We start from the raw sequence: 21,581 nt of genomic DNA on the forward strand, positions 1-21,581 counted from the left end.
CCCCTCATTCATACCCCAAAGCCACCAGGGTCCATGAAAGCCCCCAACCACGCAGGGCCAAACTTCCCAACTCTTCGCAAGACCCCACTCCGCCTCCCGCTTCCCCCACGCAAAGTTGATTAAAATCGGCTTCTCGCAAAGCCCCAGCGCCCACTCCAAACCCCACGCGCCACCACACCACAGCCCCCCGAGCGAGGGTGGGTGGAAGAGAAGGGCGAACAGACCAACCCCAACTACCCGAACCGGAATCCCAGAGCGAGGGGACCAGCGAGCGGCAGAAGGGGGCCGAGTGGCCAGCTCCAGGGAGGGGAGCCAGCTGGCGGGGTCGAGGGGAGGGGGCGCGCCGGCCCCGGCCACCAGGCTGCACTCACCTCAGCGCTGTCGGACGGGCTCTCCACAGCCATCTTCTGCCACGGGTCCGCCAGCTGCGCCAGCGGCATCTTCCCCCCCGGCCCACCGCCTTCACCGCCTCCTCCCTCCCCACCCGCCCCGCGGCCGGCCCGACTCAGTCGCCGCCCGAGCCCCACGGCAGCGGCGGCGGCAGCAGCAGCGGCAGCGGCGGCGGCTCCCCTGGAAAGGGCTCGGCGTCGACACCGACCCTCGAACACCGCGCGCCCAGCTGGAGACGCCCGCGCGCCAAGCGAGAGCCTCGCGCTGCTGCCCGGCACCGGGTCTCGCCCCTTTCTTCCTCTCCTCCTTCCGCCGCGGGGACTACAGCTCCGCCCCCCGCGCCGGTTCCCGCGCCCGCTCCCAGCAGAATAGCAGCCGCCGCGCGCTCCCCCACTTCCGCTCACAACATGGCGCCTAAGCGGTACCTGTCTCTCAGAGCTAGGCTCAGCCGGCGCCGCCACCGCGCGCGCACTCGGGGGCGGGGCTTGCGAAGCCACGCCCACGGCCGCCAGGCTTGGCTCCGCCCTCCTTCCTCGCCCCAGCCTCAGCTTCTGGGCCTCGCCTACTTTCAGGAAGGGCGAGCCCCGGAGATCTGGGGGCGTTGGCGAGAGGCGGGGGGGGGGGGGGGGGGGGGGGGAAAGAAGAGGTGAAAAGGCAGGAGGGGCAAAAGGCTGGGAGCCTGTAACTGCCTTGGGTCCGAGCAGGTCGGAGGCTCCTTGGGGATGTAGAGAACAGTGGTCCCCGCGCAGCTGTGGAGGGAGATGGGAGAGGGCAGGGGGGCACAGCCTGGTGCCCAGGACCCCGGGGAACGGGCGTGGATGTGTCTATTCGGCCTGTCTCCTCTGTGGGAGCGTGTGGGTACACCGAGTCTATGGGTACATCCCATAATGGCCAGGACCCGCCCTCTCCAGAGTCACAAGCTGGGCATTCACCTGGCCCCCCACACCTCCTCCAACCACGGGGACGTCTGAAGGCTTCTTGCCTGGGAGCCCCCCTGGGAGTTAGGCTCTCAGTTTGATTCAAGGCTCTCCAAATTAACGCTTTTCTGTTATATTTTTAATATTTGGAATTCATTCATCTTACATGAGTCACGCCCCCCCCCCCCCCAAGTCCGCAGAGCCCTTAAAACCCCCCTACTCCTTGCTGCCTAACTCTTCACAAAGGAGAAAACAAGCAGGTTCCTTAAGGCTACCCGCGACTCTCGGCAGAGATTGGGGCATTATTATAAAATATCTTGTTGGCAGGAGCCCGGGGTTCCTGCTCTTTTATGGACTTTAAATAAATAAAAGATTAGATTTAAAAATCAGGCAGGCCTTGGGGTGCAGGAGGAGGAGAAAGGGAGGCGTTCTAACTCCTCCTTCCCAAGATAGGGAAGCCCTGGGTTAAGGAAACCCAATCCCTAGACGGTGCTGGCGCCCAAGAGGACGAGGGGTGAGAGAGTGTGGGGAGAGGCCTGAACATCGCGAGTAGGTCTCGAAGGGGGCGGGGAGCGGGGGGTGGGGAAGGATGCGGCCCGGAGTGCCCCGTGCCAGGTGCCAGGGCGAGCTCACTGCGCCGGGCAGAAAGGCGTAAAAGTCGCTGCGCTGTTTGGAAAGCTAGGGCAGCCACTGGCTAATCGTCCTACAAGGAGAAGGAAACAAAATAAAGGGAGCTCTCCAGGCTGGCCAGTGCCCTCATTCCGTGAGGCCTCCGCCCAGGCGTCCGGGCCTCCCACGCCCAGCGACTACAGCGCGTCCCCGCTGCGCTCCCTTTCATTGTCCTGGGACCCACACACCTGGAGAGCCCTAGCCTACCTCCTGAACGCAGGTGTGAGGATGAGATTAGAGCCCCACACCTAGCCTACCGGTAGAGCAAGGTTTCGCGCTGGGCCAGTCAGGTGTTGGACTTTTTTTTTTTTTCTTTATTGATTAAGGTATTACATATGTGTCCTTAACCCTCCATTCCCCCCACCCCACCCCCACCCCACTCCCGTTCATGCCCTCCCGCCTCTGGTGTCTGTGTCCATTGGTTAGGCTTATATGCATGCATACAAGTCCTTTGGTTGATCGCTCCCCCTTACCCCCTCCCTCCCTTACCTTGCCTCTGAGGTTTGAGCATCTGGTCGATGTTTCTCTGTCTCTGGATCGGTGTTGGACTTTTGCTGCAGCCTTCGCAGGCGCGCGCCTTGGCACAGGCCACCCAGAGGAGGCTTCATCTGTTTTTACTTTAACTAGAGGAATAACTTTCAAGACAAAGTTAATTGACCTGCAAAAGTAATGTGAATAGTGTTGCAGGAATTAAGCATTAAGCAAACTGTAAATCATGGTCTAAAGTACCACTTGAACAGCTAGCTGTCTTACACATAGGATCAACTTGATAAGCATTTGTGAATTGATTTAGGAAAAAAACACTATTATGCCTCCTTTTGCCCCCGAAGAAAAGAAAGCGATTTTTTTTCTTTTGGTTAACAGTAAACTATTTGTGTGTTTGTGTTTTTTGTTGTTTTTTTTTAAATTAAACCCAAGAGTGGTGAAACTATTCTCTGGCTGGGAGAGTTTGGGGAAATCAAACGAGGCTGGGGGATTGTTCTTGTAGGTGGCAGCAAAAGGAGTTATGTAAACTTCTACAGAAGCTGATACTGTTCTGAGCAGGATTACTTTTTTTTCTTGTTTAAGAAAGAAAAACTGGAAGTGTAGTTAGTCAACGACTAGTTGCCTCTAGAAATCATCCTGTGCAGGCTAATGTGGTAGCCACTAGCCACAGGTAGCTCTTGAGTACTTAAAATAAGGTTGGCTGGAACATCCATGGGCTGCCTCCTGCACACCCCCTACTGGGGATCCAGCCCAAACCCTGGAATCGAACCAGTGACACTCAACCACTGAGCCACACTGGCTGGGCTCTTTTAACTTTTTATGTGACGACTATAAGATGTATCTTTACACGTGTGGCTTACTTTTAAAGATTGGCATTATAGTTCTATAGGACAGTACTGCTTTAGAACTCTCCTTTTACATTGAACCTTTTATGTATTCCTACAAGTCGTATAATGTGATATCCTCACATTACACTGTCTTTTGAACTTCTGGGTGCAAAATCACAAGAAAGGGCTGATTCAGTTACCTACTGATTCTATGCCACCTCCCCCCCTCCCCAACACACACATAAACTTCTCAGTCAGAACTAAAGTATTGGAAAGTTATTACTTGAAACTACAGCAAAGGGAAACAGTAAACCTCACTTGAAAATGTGGACTAGGTTTCCAGGAAATCATCCCTGATGTATGACAGGACAACCAGATTTAACCTCCTCTGTCCCCAACAATTTCCTGCTATAATTATAACCTCTGTATACAAGTTTAAATGGACATTTACTTAACAAAATAACATTTGTTCAAAAAATGGAGTTACATCAGTCTGGAAAAGTTCCAAGATGACTAACTATGGCTCATGGCACAATATCTACCTCACATACATCCAAAATTCACAGCTCTTTTACATATGGGTTTGTCACTACTATAGAAAACCCATAAAGTGTAATCATCAAGTCTCTGAAAAAGATCTTTCCTTTACACTATCTGAAGCATAGTTATTTTTTACACAAAAAGAAAAAATAATCACTGGAAACTATTTAACTATTTTTTTTTTCCAGAGAGAAAGAAAGATAAAGCTTAGGCTCAAATTTCATCTCAGGTAAGACAATAATGAAACAAAATACATACAGATGTATCTTTCATGGGTATGAATTTGGGGTTTTCTTTGAAATTTCCCAAATAAAAATTAAGACTATTTTCTTGATTGACACATATCTCAAGACACAACAGGAATTTCTACATCTATTTGAGAATATTCAAATTTTGGAAAATGTAAGGATCTTGTCTAGATTCCCCTCCAGATATAAAGTTCAATAATTCTAGAGTTATAGATGATGAAGTATACCAATAAAATCTATAAGTAACTAAAGGGAAGACATTCCATGACACATATACTTAAAATGTTTACTTTAACATTCTTCCCAGTTAGGCAATATGGGATCATGATAAAAGCAGAGACAGGCCTATGTCCAAACTCCAGGTTCCTTTGTGTCTCTAAGCTTTAACTTGAAGGCCTAGAACAGGATCTGGCACAGAGTAGTTGCTCAACAAATATTTGCTGAATAAACTTTGTTTTCCTTTCCTGAAAATAAGGATAATAATAACCACCTCATAGAATTGTTGGGAGGATTAAATGGAGATAATGTCTGTAAAGCATTAAGCACAGTGCCTGCCACATAGCACTCAATAAATGGAGCTATTGTTATCAGCTTCAGAAAGGGAGTATTCCTGCATACATAATATAATTCAAATACTTCACTCTTGAAAGTTGTTTCTTTCCATTTGTTGTCTGAGCATTTTCTCATGGTATAATCATTTATTTAGGGCACTCTTGTATCACACAAAAAATGATACTGAGTAACTTCCTGTGGAATTCAACAAAAGAGCATGTAGGGTAACTTACTGTTCTGTTTTTCAAGCCACATATGTTGAAAGGAAAATGATTACAGGTCAGTTGTCTCATAGGCTATGATCAAACTTTGTGTAGTAATACGCAAAAGAAACTAACAAATGTATGATTCAAAGTTAACATTACCTGACTCATAGTTATGTTGAGAACATGGGAGGAACAGGGAAGTATGGAGGGGAGGTCTGTGTCAGACATGCTTTAATGTTTTATTGTTTTCCAAAATGTTTACTCCTTAGAGGTGTCATTTTATTTCAGAGTTGTTTGAAGGGAAAGAATTATGGGGCTTTGAGATCTGACAAGGAACTGAGAAGCCATTCTTAGAGCTTTAATAAGCTACCGTTTCTCTTTAGTTTTCATTTTACTAGAACAGAAAAGATGCACTAAATGTGCCTGTTTATAAACACTTATTCATAAGAGAGAGATAATACATTCCAATTGCCTTTTCAAACTGATATTAAAACGGCTGCCTTAAGATTAACCAAAAATCACAGTATACAGTATTTCTTCAGAGGATAAACATCCCCATTTTATAACTATCAATTTAGTTTGCTTGGTTAGAGCAGTGGTTCTCAATTTTTTTTTCAGTCTACAAACCATTTTGAAGCAAAAAACCAGGGACCACCAGTTTCTACTCATCACTCTGAAAAAGAAACCACTCAAACATTATGAAACTGTTGTTTTAGAACATGGTTGTTATTGTGGTTACATTCTTTATTTTTTAAGTTTATATTTGTGCTTCTGAGTGTAGATTTGAGTCTGTAGCTAGAAAAGATACTTCAAAAAAATATCCTGACTTTTTAGTGACTTGCATTTAAGACTAGCCCATAATCAGACCTCAATTAAAGAAGTGACTTTGGGAAAACTATGGAATTAAGTGGAACTCCATTCCTTGACCACCAACTGAACCCCAAATCTCTATGCTTGGGAAATATGCAGCTATAATCACAAAAATTGTGGGAGTGAGGCAGCGTCAAATCAGGTCCGTTGCTGGAAAAACTGGCTGTGGATTTAAAAATGCCATATTTGTTAATGAAGTACATTTTCAACAAACGACACATCACTTATGATTTCAGTAGCTTATTTTCAAGTCATGTTCATGGTAACAGGTAAAATAAATACTTTGGGGGTATAAATATTAAGGAATTCCTTTATTAAAAAGAAATCAAATCAAATTTAAGTAAGTTATAAATTGCCTGTTAAATAAGGGATGGATTTTATAGATTGAATTAAATTTTAAGAACCCCCACCTAATGAATCTATATGCAAATGTTGAGTCCATATGTAAGCAAGAATAAGCCAAATGGAAATAGCATTGGCAGTTTTGGACACTATCCTCTTATATAATGATGGTTGTGTTGACAGTAACAGCTAGACATTTATTGAGTATATACTATGTGTCAGGCTGTATTATAAGCATTTCACATGTATTAACTTCTTTAATCATTGTTGTACTCTTCAGAATACTAAATACTTATTAATAGCATTTAACAGCGATTGAGTACTTGTAAACTATTAAATGGTTTACATACATTATCATGTTTCACTCTAACAATAGGTTTTATTAGCAAATGTTAGTGTTTTATTCTGATAAAGAATGAATGTTTTTCACTATAATTAATTCTTTCAAAAATGTCAGGGAAATGCTTGGGGGAAATGTATCATAAAATATAGTTGAATAAGTACTGAAAAGTGTCTTTATTAAATTTATCTGCATGTCATATCGCTTTCTTTAAAAAATATTTTTATTGATTTCAGAGAGAGAGAAAGAAACATCAATGATGAAAGAGAATCATTGATTGGCTGCCTCCTACAGGTCCCCCACTGGGGATCTAGCTGGCAACCGAGAGTGTGCCCTGACCAGGAATCTAATGGTGACCTCCTGGTTCATAGGTCAATGCTCAACCACTGAGCCATGCTGATTGGGCTCATTTCACTTTCTTATTCTTTATTTTATTTAACCTTTGTGGAGACAGGAAGATTCTGTGAATGTCATTTTGAAAAAGAGAGTTTCAGTTTCTCCAAAGAGCAATATAAGACTTTTGAAAGGACGCTAAAAGAGATAATTTTCAAATGAAAACTTTATTTTCCATAGTCCATAATGAGTCTTTAGACCACTGTTATGGGTTGAATTATGTACTCCCATAGTAATTTGTTGAAGTCCTAACATCCAGTACCTAAGAATGTGACCTTAATTGGAAACAGGGTCATTGTAGATATAATTAGTTAATATGAGGTCATACTTGAACCGAGTGGGCCCCTAATCCAATACGACTGGTGACCTTATAAGAAGATGGCCATGTGAAGACAGACACTGGGAGAATGCCATGTAAAGACAGAGGATTGGAATGATGGATCTACAAGCCAAGGAATGCCAAGGATTGCTGGCAAACCACCAGAAGCTAGGAAGAGGCAAGGAGCTAGGAAGAGGCGAGGAAGGATTCTCTTATAGATTTCAGAGGAAGCATGACCTGCTGCCACCTTGATTTTTGACTTTTATTCCCTAGAATTGTGAACAATAAATTTCTGTGTGTTTTTTTTTAAAGCATCCACTTTGTAGTACTTTATTATGGCAGCTCTAGCAAATTAATACAACCACTGAGAAGATTTTTGCTCATACACTTGCATAGCATTTTTTCACTTCTGAAACCACTGTATCTACTATTATGGATTTCCTAAAATAATAGATACATCTCTGTAAGCAATCGGGAAAAATAATGATAGAGAGGAATTTAGAAATTCTTTAAAAACGGATAGGAATAGAGCCTAGAATTTAACATCTTCAGGTGAAACTCTTAATGCTATCAAAATAAACCCTGCTTTTTATTTATAGATCTCTGGAATCGAAACAATTCTATATGAGCAATTTCAGTATAGTATAGTATAGTCTCATTATTTATTAGACTAAACTAAAGTGAACAAAATTATGCTATAGCTTCCTAAATCTTTTCTTCTGTCTGGGAGGTCTGTGTTTGGGCCAATTTAGTTTTTCATTTAGAAAGTAACTTTTCTTCCTGTACTTCTCAAGGTGGTTTGAGGCATTATCTACTTAGTTCCCCAAGTTAGAAATCTAGAGTTCAGCCCGTCATCCTACCATACTCTCTTTTGCCCCATTCTCTACATTATTTGACAGTTGATTCTGCTTCCTAATCTAGGTTCTGTCAAACTCTCCTACTCGATCACCCCATTAGAGTTCAGGCCCTCACTATCTCTGGCCTGTATTATGATCCCTTTGGAACCTTCTTTTTAAAATTTTTTTATTGATTAAGGTATTACATGTATCCATATCCCCCCATTACCCCCCCCCCCCGCCCCACTTCCATACATGCCCTCACCTCCCAGTGTCTTGCGTCCATTGGTTATGCTTATATGCATGCATACAAGAACTTCGGTTGATCTCTTACTCCGCCCCCCACCCCCCCACAGCCTTCCCGCTGTAATTTGACAGTCTGTTCGATGCTTCTCTGGTTATAATATTCTTTATTATCCATAAATGAGTGAGATCATGTGGTATTTCTCTTTCACTGACTGGAACCTTCTTAACTTGCACCTGTTATCCACATTATGGCCAAAGGGTGCTTCTTAAAAGGAAAATGTCATATTGTTCATCCCCTGCTTAAAACCCACAATGGATTTCCATAGCTTAGAATAAAACCCAAGCACCATTGCATAGATGCAAGAAGCCCGCCTTTTCCTCCAGCCATTAATGGCAATTAATGATAAGTAATCATGAATTTATCATGCCTTTCTTGTATAAACTGTATCTCATATGAGAAATGTTGATGAAAGTTCTTTATAGAAAAATACTGACTTATAAATGTAGAAGGAATGATATAATTAGAAAAGCACCATAATGAACAAATTGATTCAGGCAACCATTATAAATGAATGAAGCTATGAAAGATGAAAAGTAGATGGGGAACCTGAAATTGGAGGGATTAGTCTATTGCCACCTGAACTCACACACAAAAAAAGTTGAAACAATTAAACACGATAAGACTTTTATGCCCTAGCCAGTTTGATTCAGTGGATAGAGCATTGGCCTGCCGACTGAAAGGTCATGGGTTCGATTCTGGTCAAGGGCACATGCCCGGGTTGCAGGCTTGATCCCCAATAGGGGGCGTGCAGGAGGCAGCCAATCAATGATTCTCATCATTGATGTTTCTATCTCTCTCCCCCTCCCTTTCTCTCTGAAATCAATAAAAATATATTTTAAAAAATAAACACTATAAGCCTTTTATGTCATGCAATAGGAAGCATAAAGTACTACCTTATGAAATATTCTTTCCAAAAACCTGAAGTGAAATTCAATTAAGCCATTTAGAACTACACTGATCAATCTGATAGCTCTTGTCACATGTGATTATTAAACTTTAAATTGAGTAAAATAAAATTTTTAAAAATTCAGTTCTTTTGTCCCACTAACCACATTTCAAGTGTCAAATTTTCACCTGCGGCTAGTGGCTACAATATCAGTGCATGTTACAGAACATCCCACCGTGACAGAGGGTTCTATTTAACAGTGTTGCTCTAGCGCTAACTTCTGTTTTGGGCAAAAAGGGGGCTAGAGAAAGAGATTAAATGACACTAGAAACAAACAAATAGACAAATACATTAAATATGATTTTTCTTCAGGTTTAGTTGACCCAGTTTCTGCAATGAGTAGATGGAATGAATAAAAAGGGGAAAGGAATAATGCTTTATACTAAAAGAGACCATCAGAAGTAATGCATGGACCTTGTTTGGATCCCAATTTGAACAAGCCATTTATAAGTATATTTTTGAAACAATCATGAAAATTTGATTATGAATGAAAATTTGGTGGTTAAATTTCATTGCATACTGGTACCCCATTTGGTTCTTGGATGTCCATTTCCCTGACTTTAACATCTGCAGCAGCTTCAGGTGAGAAGAAGTAATCTAGGTCTGGCTACAAGACAACCTGAATGTAATGAGTGAGCAAGCAGGAGTAAAAGCATAACTTAGGCAAATGTGGACATCTGGGATGGCAGAAGGTTCCCTTCTCTGGCAGCAAAAGGACAGCCCACAGCAAGCAAGTCCCTGAGGGCAGCAGAACTTTCAAATCACTTTAGGTATGTATCACTCGTGAAAGGATGTCTGCTCTCTGGGAGCAAGATGGAGTTGTGGTTCTGAGAAGGATTGGAGGCAGACTGTATCATTAATAGGAAATAACCAATTTAATGTGAAGCCAAGATACCACAATTGAGGTCCAAGATCAGGAGATGAGGCTGGCATTAATGAGAAAAGATGGTGGGTCTGGGGTTGGAATTTTCATCCTATATAATAAAAGCCTAATATGCAAACTGTTTGACCCAGAGTTCCACTGGGAGTTCAACCACTCGCTATGACGTGTGCTGACCACCAGGGGGTGGTATGGAACATGGCAGGCGTTGGTGATGTGGTGTTGGCAGTGGGCCGGCAGTGGAGGTACTGCCAGCCTGATGGGCCCCGATGAGAGTAGGACTGCGGTGGGATGGTGGAGCAGGTGAGCAGGCGGTGCCAAGCCAAGGCTGGTGCAAGCGGGGCCCTATCGCCCCACGGATTGCCCCACAGAAGGTGACCAGCAGCAGCAGCGGGGGACTGCTGCCCGGCTCCCAGGCGCTGAGGGAGCCAGGCACAGGGGGCATGGCCCTGATCCATTGTCCCACAGGCGGGATGGTGGAGCAGGTGAGGGGGCAGTGCCAGGCCACAGCAGGGTGCCAGGTGGGGCTGCAAGGCTGGGGGCGCGAGCTGGGGCCCGATTCCCACAGGCCACCCTGTGGGACCCCACCTGAGCATGAATTCATGCACTGGGTCTCTAGTAATGTTATAAGCCTGGATCATTGGAGAAATCATGTGACCTCTAGAATCCTGGAGAGAAGAAGACTTATGAGCAGATGCTCTCCTCTTTCTTCTACTGAAGGCTAAATTCTAAAACCCTTTGTCTAACAGTGATCCTTAAAGACAGAAGAATAGAGAACCATTTTCAAGCCCCACTTGCTAGATTGGTTTTCATTAGTTCTGGATTGGGCAAAATGTGTTTCCCTTGGTTCTTTTTTTCCTCCTCTCCCCAAAAGATGGGGAGAAGGTCTATCTTTTTAAAAAGATAGTCCAAAGTTCTATCTTTAAAAATCTTTTATTTTTAATTGTGATAATAAGCATATAACAATGCATTTTAAAGTGTATAGGTCAGTAGTGTTAAGTATATTCACACTATTGTTCCATCGATCTCCAGAACTTTTTCATCTTGCAAAACTGAAACTCTGTACCCATTAAACTACAACTCACATTTTCCCTCTCCTCTCTGGCCACCACCATTCAACTTTCTGTGTCTATGAATTTCACTATTTCAGATACCTATACAAACAGAAACATACTTATATTTTTGTGACTGACTTACTAGTATTTCACTTAGCATAATGTCCTCAAGGTCCATCCACATGTAGCATATATAGATTTCCTTCCTTTTTAAGGCTGAATAATATTCTACTGCATGTATATACCACAATTTGTTTATCCATTCATGTGCCAATGGACACGTAGGATTGCTTTCACCTCTTGGTTATTGTAAAGAATGCCTCTATGAAACATGGGTGTGCAAATCCAAAGTTCTTTGACTATGTGGTAGATTGCAAAATGGCCACAAATTATTCTGTATTCATGTGCCTTTGTAGTTTCTCTCATGAAAGTATGGAGTTTATATCCTTACTACTTGAATCTGGGACAGCCCAATGACTAGCTTTGGCCAATGGAATGAGATGGAAGCAATATGGTACTAGTTCCAAGTTTGAGCCTTAACAGGTCATGAACTCTTCTGTTTGCTCTCTTGGAGCCCATGTGAACAAATGTCAGATGACATTTTTCCAAGTAACTTTTTACAGTCTATCTAATGGATAGATAGCTATTATGGAGTCATGCTCATAATGTTTAAATGCTGAGTTTTATCAAAATCCATTTCAACATAATCCATTTTATCATAATCCATTTCAACCAATTGTCAGCAAAACTGACCTGGAAGCTGATGCAGATACATGAATGAGCCTATCAGAGACCAATATAAATTTTTTTTTGGTGTCAGAAAGGTTTATTAGAAAATTCTCACCCTGAAATCTGTAGCATGTGATGCAGTACTACCACTCATTAAAACCGACTAGAGGAAACACACCTGTTTATAAAGTGGTCCTTACACAAAATATATAAAAAGCAGTTTCTAGTGTGACTTGTGCTCTGCACCTCTGCCGCTTGACCTTCTAAAGCATCCCACCAATGGCTAAGGGTACCCATTTTACAGATGGGAAACTGAGGCACCAAGAAGCTGTTGTACCCGTGTTTATTAGGAGTTGCCTTTCTCTTCCCAGCCCAGGTGGAAGGGGATGGGAGAGAGAGAGACTGAGGGGACTGGGGGCAATAGGGGTAAGTCTGTGTGGTGTCTTCCCAATCACTAAGAGGAGAGAATGTGCTCAGCTCAAGTTGCTAATCTGCAAAATTATGAGCCACAAAATGATGGTTTTTTAAACATTTTTTGATTTGCTATGCAGCAATAGCTAACTAATGTATTATTTCTCATTTAAGTATATGTATTCTTCCCTGGAAATTGAATCCAATTACATAGGGACTTGAACGATCACTTCTATATCGAATGATTCAAAATCACTCTCCCTAGCCCTGACTTTGATTTTTTGCATAGCTCGATCTGAATTTGGAACTCCATGTTGGATACTCTATTGTGATATCATGTTAACACTTCAAACTCAGTATTTTGAAAGCTGAATTTGTCATCAAATATCCAAGCCTTATACCCTCTATTGATGTTTCTATTACTTTGGTGGTACTACCATTCTTTTAGTTAACCATATTTGAAAGTTCAATGTAATCTCTGATTCCTTTTACTTCTTCCCATAGTCAGTCAGATGACATTTTTCAAAGTAACTTTTTGCCATATTTTATCTCTTTATATCTGTAGCACTACTCACTCACCAAAGCTTCCTCACTGTTCCCCTATCTCTGGCTTCTACATCCTCAAATTAATCTTATACACTGATTTAAGATTCCTTCTCCCAAGATTCAGAGTGATGAGTTCACCCCCTCAGCTTTATTCATTACAAGAATATTTTCCTTATGTCTGTTATTTCAACATCTGGGTCATCCCCATTGGTTCTCTCAACTGATTGCTTTTTTTCTCTTGAGTATGGGTCATGTTTTGTTATTTCTTCACATGACTAATAATGTTGGATTGTATCCTGGATATTGTAAATGACACATTTTGGAGATTCTGGATTCTGTTCCGTTTCTCCAAAGGAACTTTATGTTTGTTTTTGCAGGCAGTTAACTTGGCTGAGCTCAAATTCCAGACTGTCCCCCCTACGGTGGGCAGCAGCTGAAATTTTGGTTCAGATTTTTTTAACCTTGCTTAGCCTTCTTGGAGTCTGCCATGCACATGTGTACTTCTAAGATCAGCCATGATTTAGGCAACGTTTAAATACAGAACGTAAAGTACTCCCTTTCTGTTTGTCTCCATTCAGAGATTTCCATCTCCCCACCTCACTCTAAACTCTGTCCTCTGGTTCTTCAAGTTAATAATACTGAGGGTTTAACTGCTCTGCTTGGTGAAGACTGGGACTTGCCTTCAGGCAAAAACTGTAAAATAAATATGGGAAACTCACAAAGAGCTGATACTGTCCTTCATATGTTGACCCCTTCCAGTATCTGCGTGCTTTCGTTTGTTGTCCAGTGTTTTAAGATAGGATTAAAAAAAGATCTTGTCCAGGGTTTATAGTTGTTATATAGAGAAATATGGTCACAAAAGAACCACTTGGATATTATCAGGAGCAGAACTGATTCACAAATTAAAAACCTTCCATAATTCTTCAGTGAAGTCTGTGGACCAAATCTAGGACTTGATATCTATTATAGGCTCTCCCTAAATGGCTTACCCATGCTTCCTCACTTCTGCTAAACACTTTCCTTTCTCTGAGCTTTTGTTTACTTTATTCTTTCCTGTTACATGCCCTTCTCATCTCTGCCTATCAAAATGTTGTCCATCTTTCAAGTGCCCCAGTATCTGGTCCTCAGTCTCTGTCTTATTCTATCAACACTTTCTCCCTATTGATCTTATCCAGGCCCACGGCTTTAAATACATCTATATGCTAATGATTCACAAATCTATATCCTTAGCCCTAATGTCTCCATTGAGCTCCAGATTTGTATATATAACTGTCTATTGATATCTCTACTTGGATGTCCAACAGATATCCCAAACTTAACATGGTTAAATTAGAATTCTTGTTTATTTCTCCCCTCAGCCCCACTTCCTCTGCACACCTTCTCAATTTCATTAAATGTCACTGCCATTCGTAAGTCAAAAGCCTAGGGTCATGTTTAATTCCTCTACTCCCCTTACATTCCATGTGCAATCCATTAGGAAGTTCTTTCGGCTCTATCTTCACAATAGATTTCAAATCTATCCACTTCTCTCTAGGCCCCCTGGCTAGCAGTAGAATTTTAGTCACCATGCTCTCTCACCTGAATTCTTCCAGTTGCCTCCAGAGTGAGAGGTGTTCGTGCTCCCACTCTTATCTCTTTATAATCTCTTCTCCACTCTGAAGCCACAGTGATATTTTAAAAATGCAAACCAGATTATGTTACCCTCCTGCTCAACCCTTTAGTGGCTTCCCAAAGTAAAATCCAAACTATGGCCTACATGGTCTTATATGATTTGAACCCTACCTACCCCTTGACTTCATCTCCTATCACTATCCCCTTTTCTCATTACACTCTGCCCACATTGTCCTATTCCTATTTCTTGGTTTCACCAAACTCTTTCCTTTCCCTGTAGCACTATACTCTCAAATCTTTATTTGCTCGTTGTCTGCCTTCCCTGTTGCACTGCAACTTCTTTGAGGGCTGGGACCTTGCCAGTAGATTTTTTTTTTTTGAAAGACAGAATGAATTCAGTATCAATGCTCTTTTTCCACAAAGCCTTTCCTGTACATCTCTGATGGCAACATATTCTCACTGTTCTTGAACTCTATGCTCACATCTCTTTTAGCATTTACCACTTCCTATTTCATGTTATAGCTATTTATGTATGTGTTTTAGCCTCCCAAATTAACTGTGATATTAGAATGGGCAGAATCCTTGTCTGATTTATCTGAATATTCCCCACATGTCCTACTACAGGGCTTTGCACAGAGGAATGCTGATAAATGTTGAGTGAATAAATAAATAATCAAGTCAATATTTATTTCTATTAAAGGGGAGTATCATTAACATTAAAAACAGTGTCAACACTGTCTTAGTTAAGCTATTGTCAAATTATTTTAGAATAAATAAAACATAATTCACCAAAATCTATTTATGAAATGTTTTAAGTGGTTTGTAATGTTTTAGTGCTTAATTAGAAATGGAGAAAACTTCTGAAGTATTCTGATTGTGGTACATTTGAATAACATTGCCTGAAATGTTTAGGCAACCAATATATCTAAATGTTCTAAAAATATACCAATGGGTTATGACTAATTCAGCCAGCAAAATTTCGTGGTACGTTCTATATAATGGATAGGTAGCAATTATGGGCTCATACTCATAAAGTTTAAACGGTGAGTTTTATCAAAATTCATTTCAACATAATTCCAGTCCCTTAAATGGAAAAGTTTTCACTTTATACAAATCTCAGACCTGAACCTCAAACAGACTGCTTTTATGATCTCATCTTCCTGATTGGCTCTCTTTTACTTACTCTTTTTAGTCTCACAGCCCTTGCTGTTGAACCATGCCTTTCCCTGGTACTATTGCAAGCTTCTTCTACTCAGCATCTGAACTCATTCACTAAGTCCATTAATGTCATAACACCTTCACTTCAGAGAGAAATACTTTTTAATATATTTTAAATATATTTTTCATCACATAGAATTATTCACAAATTTTTGTTTGCTGATAATTTTTAGCTCTTTTTACTTGCTTTATTGCCTTTTTGAATAATAAGATCAATGTTTTAGATTGTGGGTTATTTGGGGGTGATTGTTTACTTATTTTCATTTTTTTCTATTTTGGTATTTTGCTCAGGTTCAACAAAGAAGAGTTTTAATAACTTGAAAAGAGGAATTGAAGCATAGCCAACATGGACAATGTGTAATTGAAAACTGCGTGACCAGGGTAAATGAAATGTAAAGTTAAGATACTTCTAATCCTGAATTGCAAAAGACATTGCTCATAAATGACACTGTGGAACAAAGTATTAAATAATTCAAGACCACTGATGTCATTGTTATCTGCACTAAAACATTTGATGAATAATCTTTTCTCTCTTCAAGTTATATTGTGTGAGAGAATTTTCCCCTTTTCATACAGTTTCAATTTTATCTATCTTTCTATCCCAGTGGTTAAGCTTTTAGAGTAATGCAAAAAAGTCTAATTAACATAGAATGCTAGAAAGAGCAGGACAGAGGATAGGGGAGCAAGGAACTAGTTAATGTCCTAGAAAACTCCCTTTTGGCCTTTGTGACAAATATGGGTAATAGATATAATGTTCTTCCCTTGTCCACACAGTCTAGAAATATTGGTGGGTAAATTGTCACAAATATAAAAGCACCCTGCTCTTTTGCTTATGTAATAATTTTCACACTTATAATTACTTATTTATGATCTTCCCCATTCTAATGTAAGCCCCATGAGAACAGGGAATAAGCCCGTCTTATTTACTTTTGTGTCCCCAGAGCTTGGCACAGTGACTGGCAAAGGGAAACAATGAAATTTTTGTTGAAATGAATTAAAATAGAAAGGTCTTAAATCCTGTGGAAATAGATAACACTACTGCTAAGTATTGAATGAGATTTCCTGTTACTCTTTTTAAAGTGTTGACTTTTTAACCCTTTGCACTCGGATGTCGAGGGTGACTCAACACGGTTAGCAGTAGAATAAAGGAATCGAAAAAAGCAAGCGAGTGCAAAGGGTTAAGATGATATATGTGACTGATACTGCAAGGTGCTCCCCAGTAACCATTCTCCCCATCTATAGTTGAGAACATGGCCACCCAAAATGAAAAATACATCTCTCAGTTTCCCTTGCAACTCAGTGCAGCCAACGGAATATTATCAGAAATGATGCGTGGCAGTTTCCAAGAATCTTCCTTAAAATATGGCCAATGTATACTCTTTGTTTCCTATCTTATTTTCCTTTTCTTCACCTTGATGCCTAAAGCACAAGTATGATGACTGGAGCTCTAGCCACTATTTTAGAGGACAAGGATGAGGGCCACACCCTAGGGTTGTAAGGAGCTTGGGTTCTTGAGGACTTTGTGAAGCAATGCTGCCCTAGATTGCTTACTTCTCAATTTTTATGTTAGAGAGAAATAAATTTTTACCTTGTTTTAGCCACAATTATTTTGGGTCCTTGTTATTTGCTACTAAATCTAATGTAAGTGATAAATAGAAATAAGATATGAGGAGTCACAACTGGAAGATGGCTAACTTGGAGATCACCATTCTCATTTGACAGCTCCTGACTGAAGAGGTTAAATCATATAACCAGGTCACAAAAGTAGAATGGAGGTAAAGCCAGGTCTAAAATCCAGTTCAATTCAGATCTCTTTATTACTCTATTTAATGATACACATCTATCAAAACAGTTTGTAACCTGATTCCTATTTTCCCATTGACTTTAGTTACAATATTATAGGTATTACCACTCATAAATAAATAATCTTTTAGCAAATTGACTTAAATATTCTATATCTACTAATTCCTTAGTCATATGCTTGAAAAATCTCAGAATTTTGTCTCTGTTTGTGAGCACACTAAATTGGGCTAATGCAGCTGGATTATAAGAAAATGCTTCAAAATTGGTGTATTCATATACAATATATTCTACCCTAACTTGAATATTCTTTAGACATGATTCTAGGTTAGTACAGAAAACTACTTATTTTATCAAGTGTGTATGCCAAGTTTATCAAGACATACTTTTTGTGGACTTTATAATAAAAGTTGAATAAGGAGGTCATGAGAGTAGTTGCAGTTCCCAAAAGTAAGCTCAGGTATTGGGAACAATCCTTAACTATAACATATATTAAGAATAATCAAGGACAGAGGCAAATATTTCTCTAGCTGAGTTTTGGTTCTCAATCTGAAATAGTTCATGCTCCAATTTTTACTAGTATAAATCTTGAAACTATCATTGCCAGACCTTAATCAAAGATCACATACATAACATGATTGGCGCCTCCCATTAGAGTAAACTGGTAATACATAACTAGAAAAACAGTCATGTCAGTGCTGACATGTACACATAAGGAACTGTTGGACATTGAAATTGGGTCTCAAAAGAACTGTTGGCCCAGAAAGAAACTCACTACACACTGATTCATTTGCCTGTCACCATAACCATTATTGCTTGTCTCATTTTCGGTTCTTATAAGTGTATTTCTAATAGCACATGATCTCACTCATCTAGGGGAAATAATGAACAACATAGACTGATGAACAAGAACAGACCCAGAAACAAGGAGGCATGGATCAGACTGTCGGGCCTCAGGGGGAGGGTAGGGAAGGGTGGGGGTAAAGGGGGAGACCAACCAAAGGACTTGCGTGCAGGCATATGAGCCTAACCAGCGGTTAAGGACAACAGGGGGGTGGGGGCATGTGTGGGGAGGGGTGTGGGATGGGAATGGGGTGACGAGGACAAATATGTGATACCTTCATCAATAAAGAAATTAAAAAAAAAAAAAGAAAAAGAAAAACAGTCAAACAGTGCCAGGAGATTGACTATGAAATGTGCCTATCTGGCATGATAAAGTTGCTAATTTGATTTTAATAACCTAGAATTTGTGGGTTTTATTGTATTTACTTTGTACAAGCTTTAAAAAGTTTAAGTACTAATATGGTATAGAAATATTGAGGGGAGTATATGTTTATCTGCTCTGGTGAGGGAGAATGTTAAAGGACATATGCTGTACTAAGACAGTAGTTCATAAACATTTTGAGGTCAGGATCCCTAGAGAATTGAAGAAATTTATGGATTTATCCCAAGAAAACACCTATCTCAAGATAGCATACATACTGTATATTGGGATTATCTCCTTAGCTCCTTTCTTTTACATCTGCCTTTTACATCCACTTGATTATCATAGGAGCCCCAATACTGGTACGCCATGAGCTCACCCATGGCTGCATCTGAATGATCAATAAATGATCACCTGACCCAAGTCAAACTAATCAGAGTCTAAGCCTAATCTTTTAGAACAGAAAAGGAGAAAAAGGACCAGTTTGTCATTAGATACTTGAAAAAGTAAGATATAAGGCTCTGAAGTCATTGTTAGCCATGTTTTCCATTATGTGGAGAAAGTCAATTTGCAGTAAGGGAGAAGGATAAAGCCAATGAGCAGAGAGAAGCATGATAGAATTCACCAACTGTCTCTCTTATTGTAGTGGTTTCTAAGACTTAGGCAGTCAGATTTCTGACTTTGGATTTTGGGGAAATCTCCCCCTCCTCTATGTGCCCAGGGCATGAACCAGGCATGCGCACAGACCAAGCTGGGATAAACAAGGAGTTACTTTGTCCCTGGCTGATATGAGACAAGCACCACCAAACCAAGGCAACTCTAGCCAGGTCAGGCACATCTGTGAGAAATCTTTATCCTAACTTCCTCTTTCTGCTTAAACGAGTTTAGTTTGAGTTTTATTCAATTGCAATAGAGAGAGTGCTACTTACAACACACAGATACAGATGAAACTGTCTCTTCAATGTCAGGGAATTTACCAGGGGTGAAGAACTCTGTGCATTGGTGTAACTGCTTGTGATAAAATGGTTTTGGCTAATTACACATGAATTGTTTATTAAACAAAGTAAATTCAACACTCATATTTACAAAAGTTTGTTAGCAGGTTATTGTAAATATATGTATAAAATAAAACTTTGTTTCATTAGTAGTGATCTATGACTCAGATTTCTTCCTATTTCAGACTTCTCCATCCATATTTATCAAGATTTTAAAAAAGTTTTAAATGCTTCTAATATGAATGTATTGATTTTCCTTTTAAATATAAAATGAGAGAAAAAAGAAACAATAGCATGCCACCTTATTTCCTCCTGGTCTAGAAAGCATTCAGGTCACAGCAAACCATAAAATAAAATTTAAAGGAGTCAGTTTGTAAATCAGATGAAAACTTTATTAATTTATGTAAGAGGGTAGACATTTCTAGTGACTTGAACCACAGAGTCTTCTCTCCAAGATACGCCCTTCATGGCATACCTAGAAACATCTTATTTATTAGAAGGTCAGGTGGATGAAGGTGGAATTATAGAGAGTAGAAATCGGATGATTATAAGAGTTGTAGTATCCAGACTTTGCTAGATCCGAATGAACTACACTTCCCAAACCCAGAACTGCAGTCAATGGGGAAGTTCTAGATTTCCTTTTCATTGCATTGACAAATTATTTTCTTGGCATGTGTTCTGCTGGATGGATCCTGGATATTTTCTTGAATTTTACTAATTTTCATCAGATGCATTGCTCTCTCTTTGACTTTTGACTGATTCACTATTCATGTAGCTCCTGACATTTGCCTTTACCTCTTGGGTCCGGAGCTCTTTATTACTCACCTGGTTTAGGTTTGACCAAGAGAAGTTTCCACAGAAAGCTGACTATTGAGAGTAACTCTACTTCCTATAAGAATACATTTAATAAAATGAAAAGAAAAATATGGAACAACAACTTATATTAATTGTAGGGTCATGGCCGAAGACTAAACTTGTAACCTAATTTTGAAAGGAGAGACTAAGCTCTTAGAGACTAATTATCTCCAGCCAAGTCTGCTCCCATTTTATATACATGAGGCCTCCCTTTTATAAATAGGTAGATGTTACAGACTCCCCATGCTGAGAGATAGTGCAATAGAACAGCTATCAAAAACTACACACAGTTTTTCATCAAGGAGATTCTGTCAAAACCTGGAGGCCCCTCATATGTCCTACTTTAAAATATTCATGGTTCTTTTCTTCCTTTTCTCTTGATCTCATAAATGCTATTGTGTTTCCAAAAGAGAACACTTACAGGCTTTAGAAATGTATATGGTTGTAACATTTGTAGCCAGGGTCTGACATTTAGATGGGTTCATATTAAAGAACACATCTTTCAAAATTAGTATAGGAACTAAGAAAATACACTGAGTGGCCAGATTATTATGATCTCTGAATGCATAATAATCTGGCCACTCAGTGTATATCCTGTATAATAAAAGGCTAATATGCAAATTGTCCCCTTGACCAGGAGTTCAACCAATAGGTAGGCCGGCCAACTGCCCATGTCCCTTCCCCCTGGCCAGGCTGGCCGGACCCTACCCATGCACGAATTCATGCACCGGGCCTCTAATATAATATATATATATATATATATATATATATATATATATATATATATATATATTTACACACTGAGTGGCCAGATTATTATGCACTCAGAGATCATAATAATCTGGCCACTCAGTGTATAGCCAGAGAAAAGTGACTATGCACACATTTCAGGATTTTACTTCAGGCATGAAGTAGGAATTGAACTGGCTGAAATAAAAAATGTCTGCAGCAGTGAGACATTTGTGAGAAAATCATCTTAGAAGTGGATCCTCCAGCCCCAGTCAAACTTTCAGATGATTAGCTGACATCTTAATTGCAACCTCAAGAGAGACCAAACCTCCCAGGTGAATGACTGACAAATCTTTGACC

The 21,581-nt window shown here is 40.3% G+C and overlaps 1 protein-coding gene across 2 annotated transcripts in view; it reads right to left on the reverse strand.

The window, feature by feature from the left end:
• RPS6KA3 (ribosomal protein S6 kinase A3) overlaps positions 1–2,523 on the reverse strand; it is a 116,410-nt gene extending 113,887 nt beyond the window's left edge. The window contains exon 1 of one of the 2 annotated variants that reach the window (XM_079764843.1): positions 2,466–2,523. Coding sequence is in view for 1 of the 2 variants with exons in the window: in XM_079764841.1 (XP_079620967.1) it covers positions 372–440 (69 nt within the window). In the remaining variant the exon portion in view is untranslated. Of the gene's footprint in view, positions 1–371; positions 717–2,465 lie in introns of those variants that run through there. The other variant, XM_079764841.1, reaches the window with a different exon arrangement.
• Positions 2,524–21,581: the final 19,058 nt, after the last annotated feature.

The sequence above is a fragment of the Cnephaeus nilssonii genome (genome assembly GCF_951640355.1).
Source record: "Cnephaeus nilssonii genome assembly, chromosome: X".
NCBI lineage: Eukaryota > Metazoa > Chordata > Mammalia > Chiroptera > Vespertilionidae > Cnephaeus > Cnephaeus nilssonii.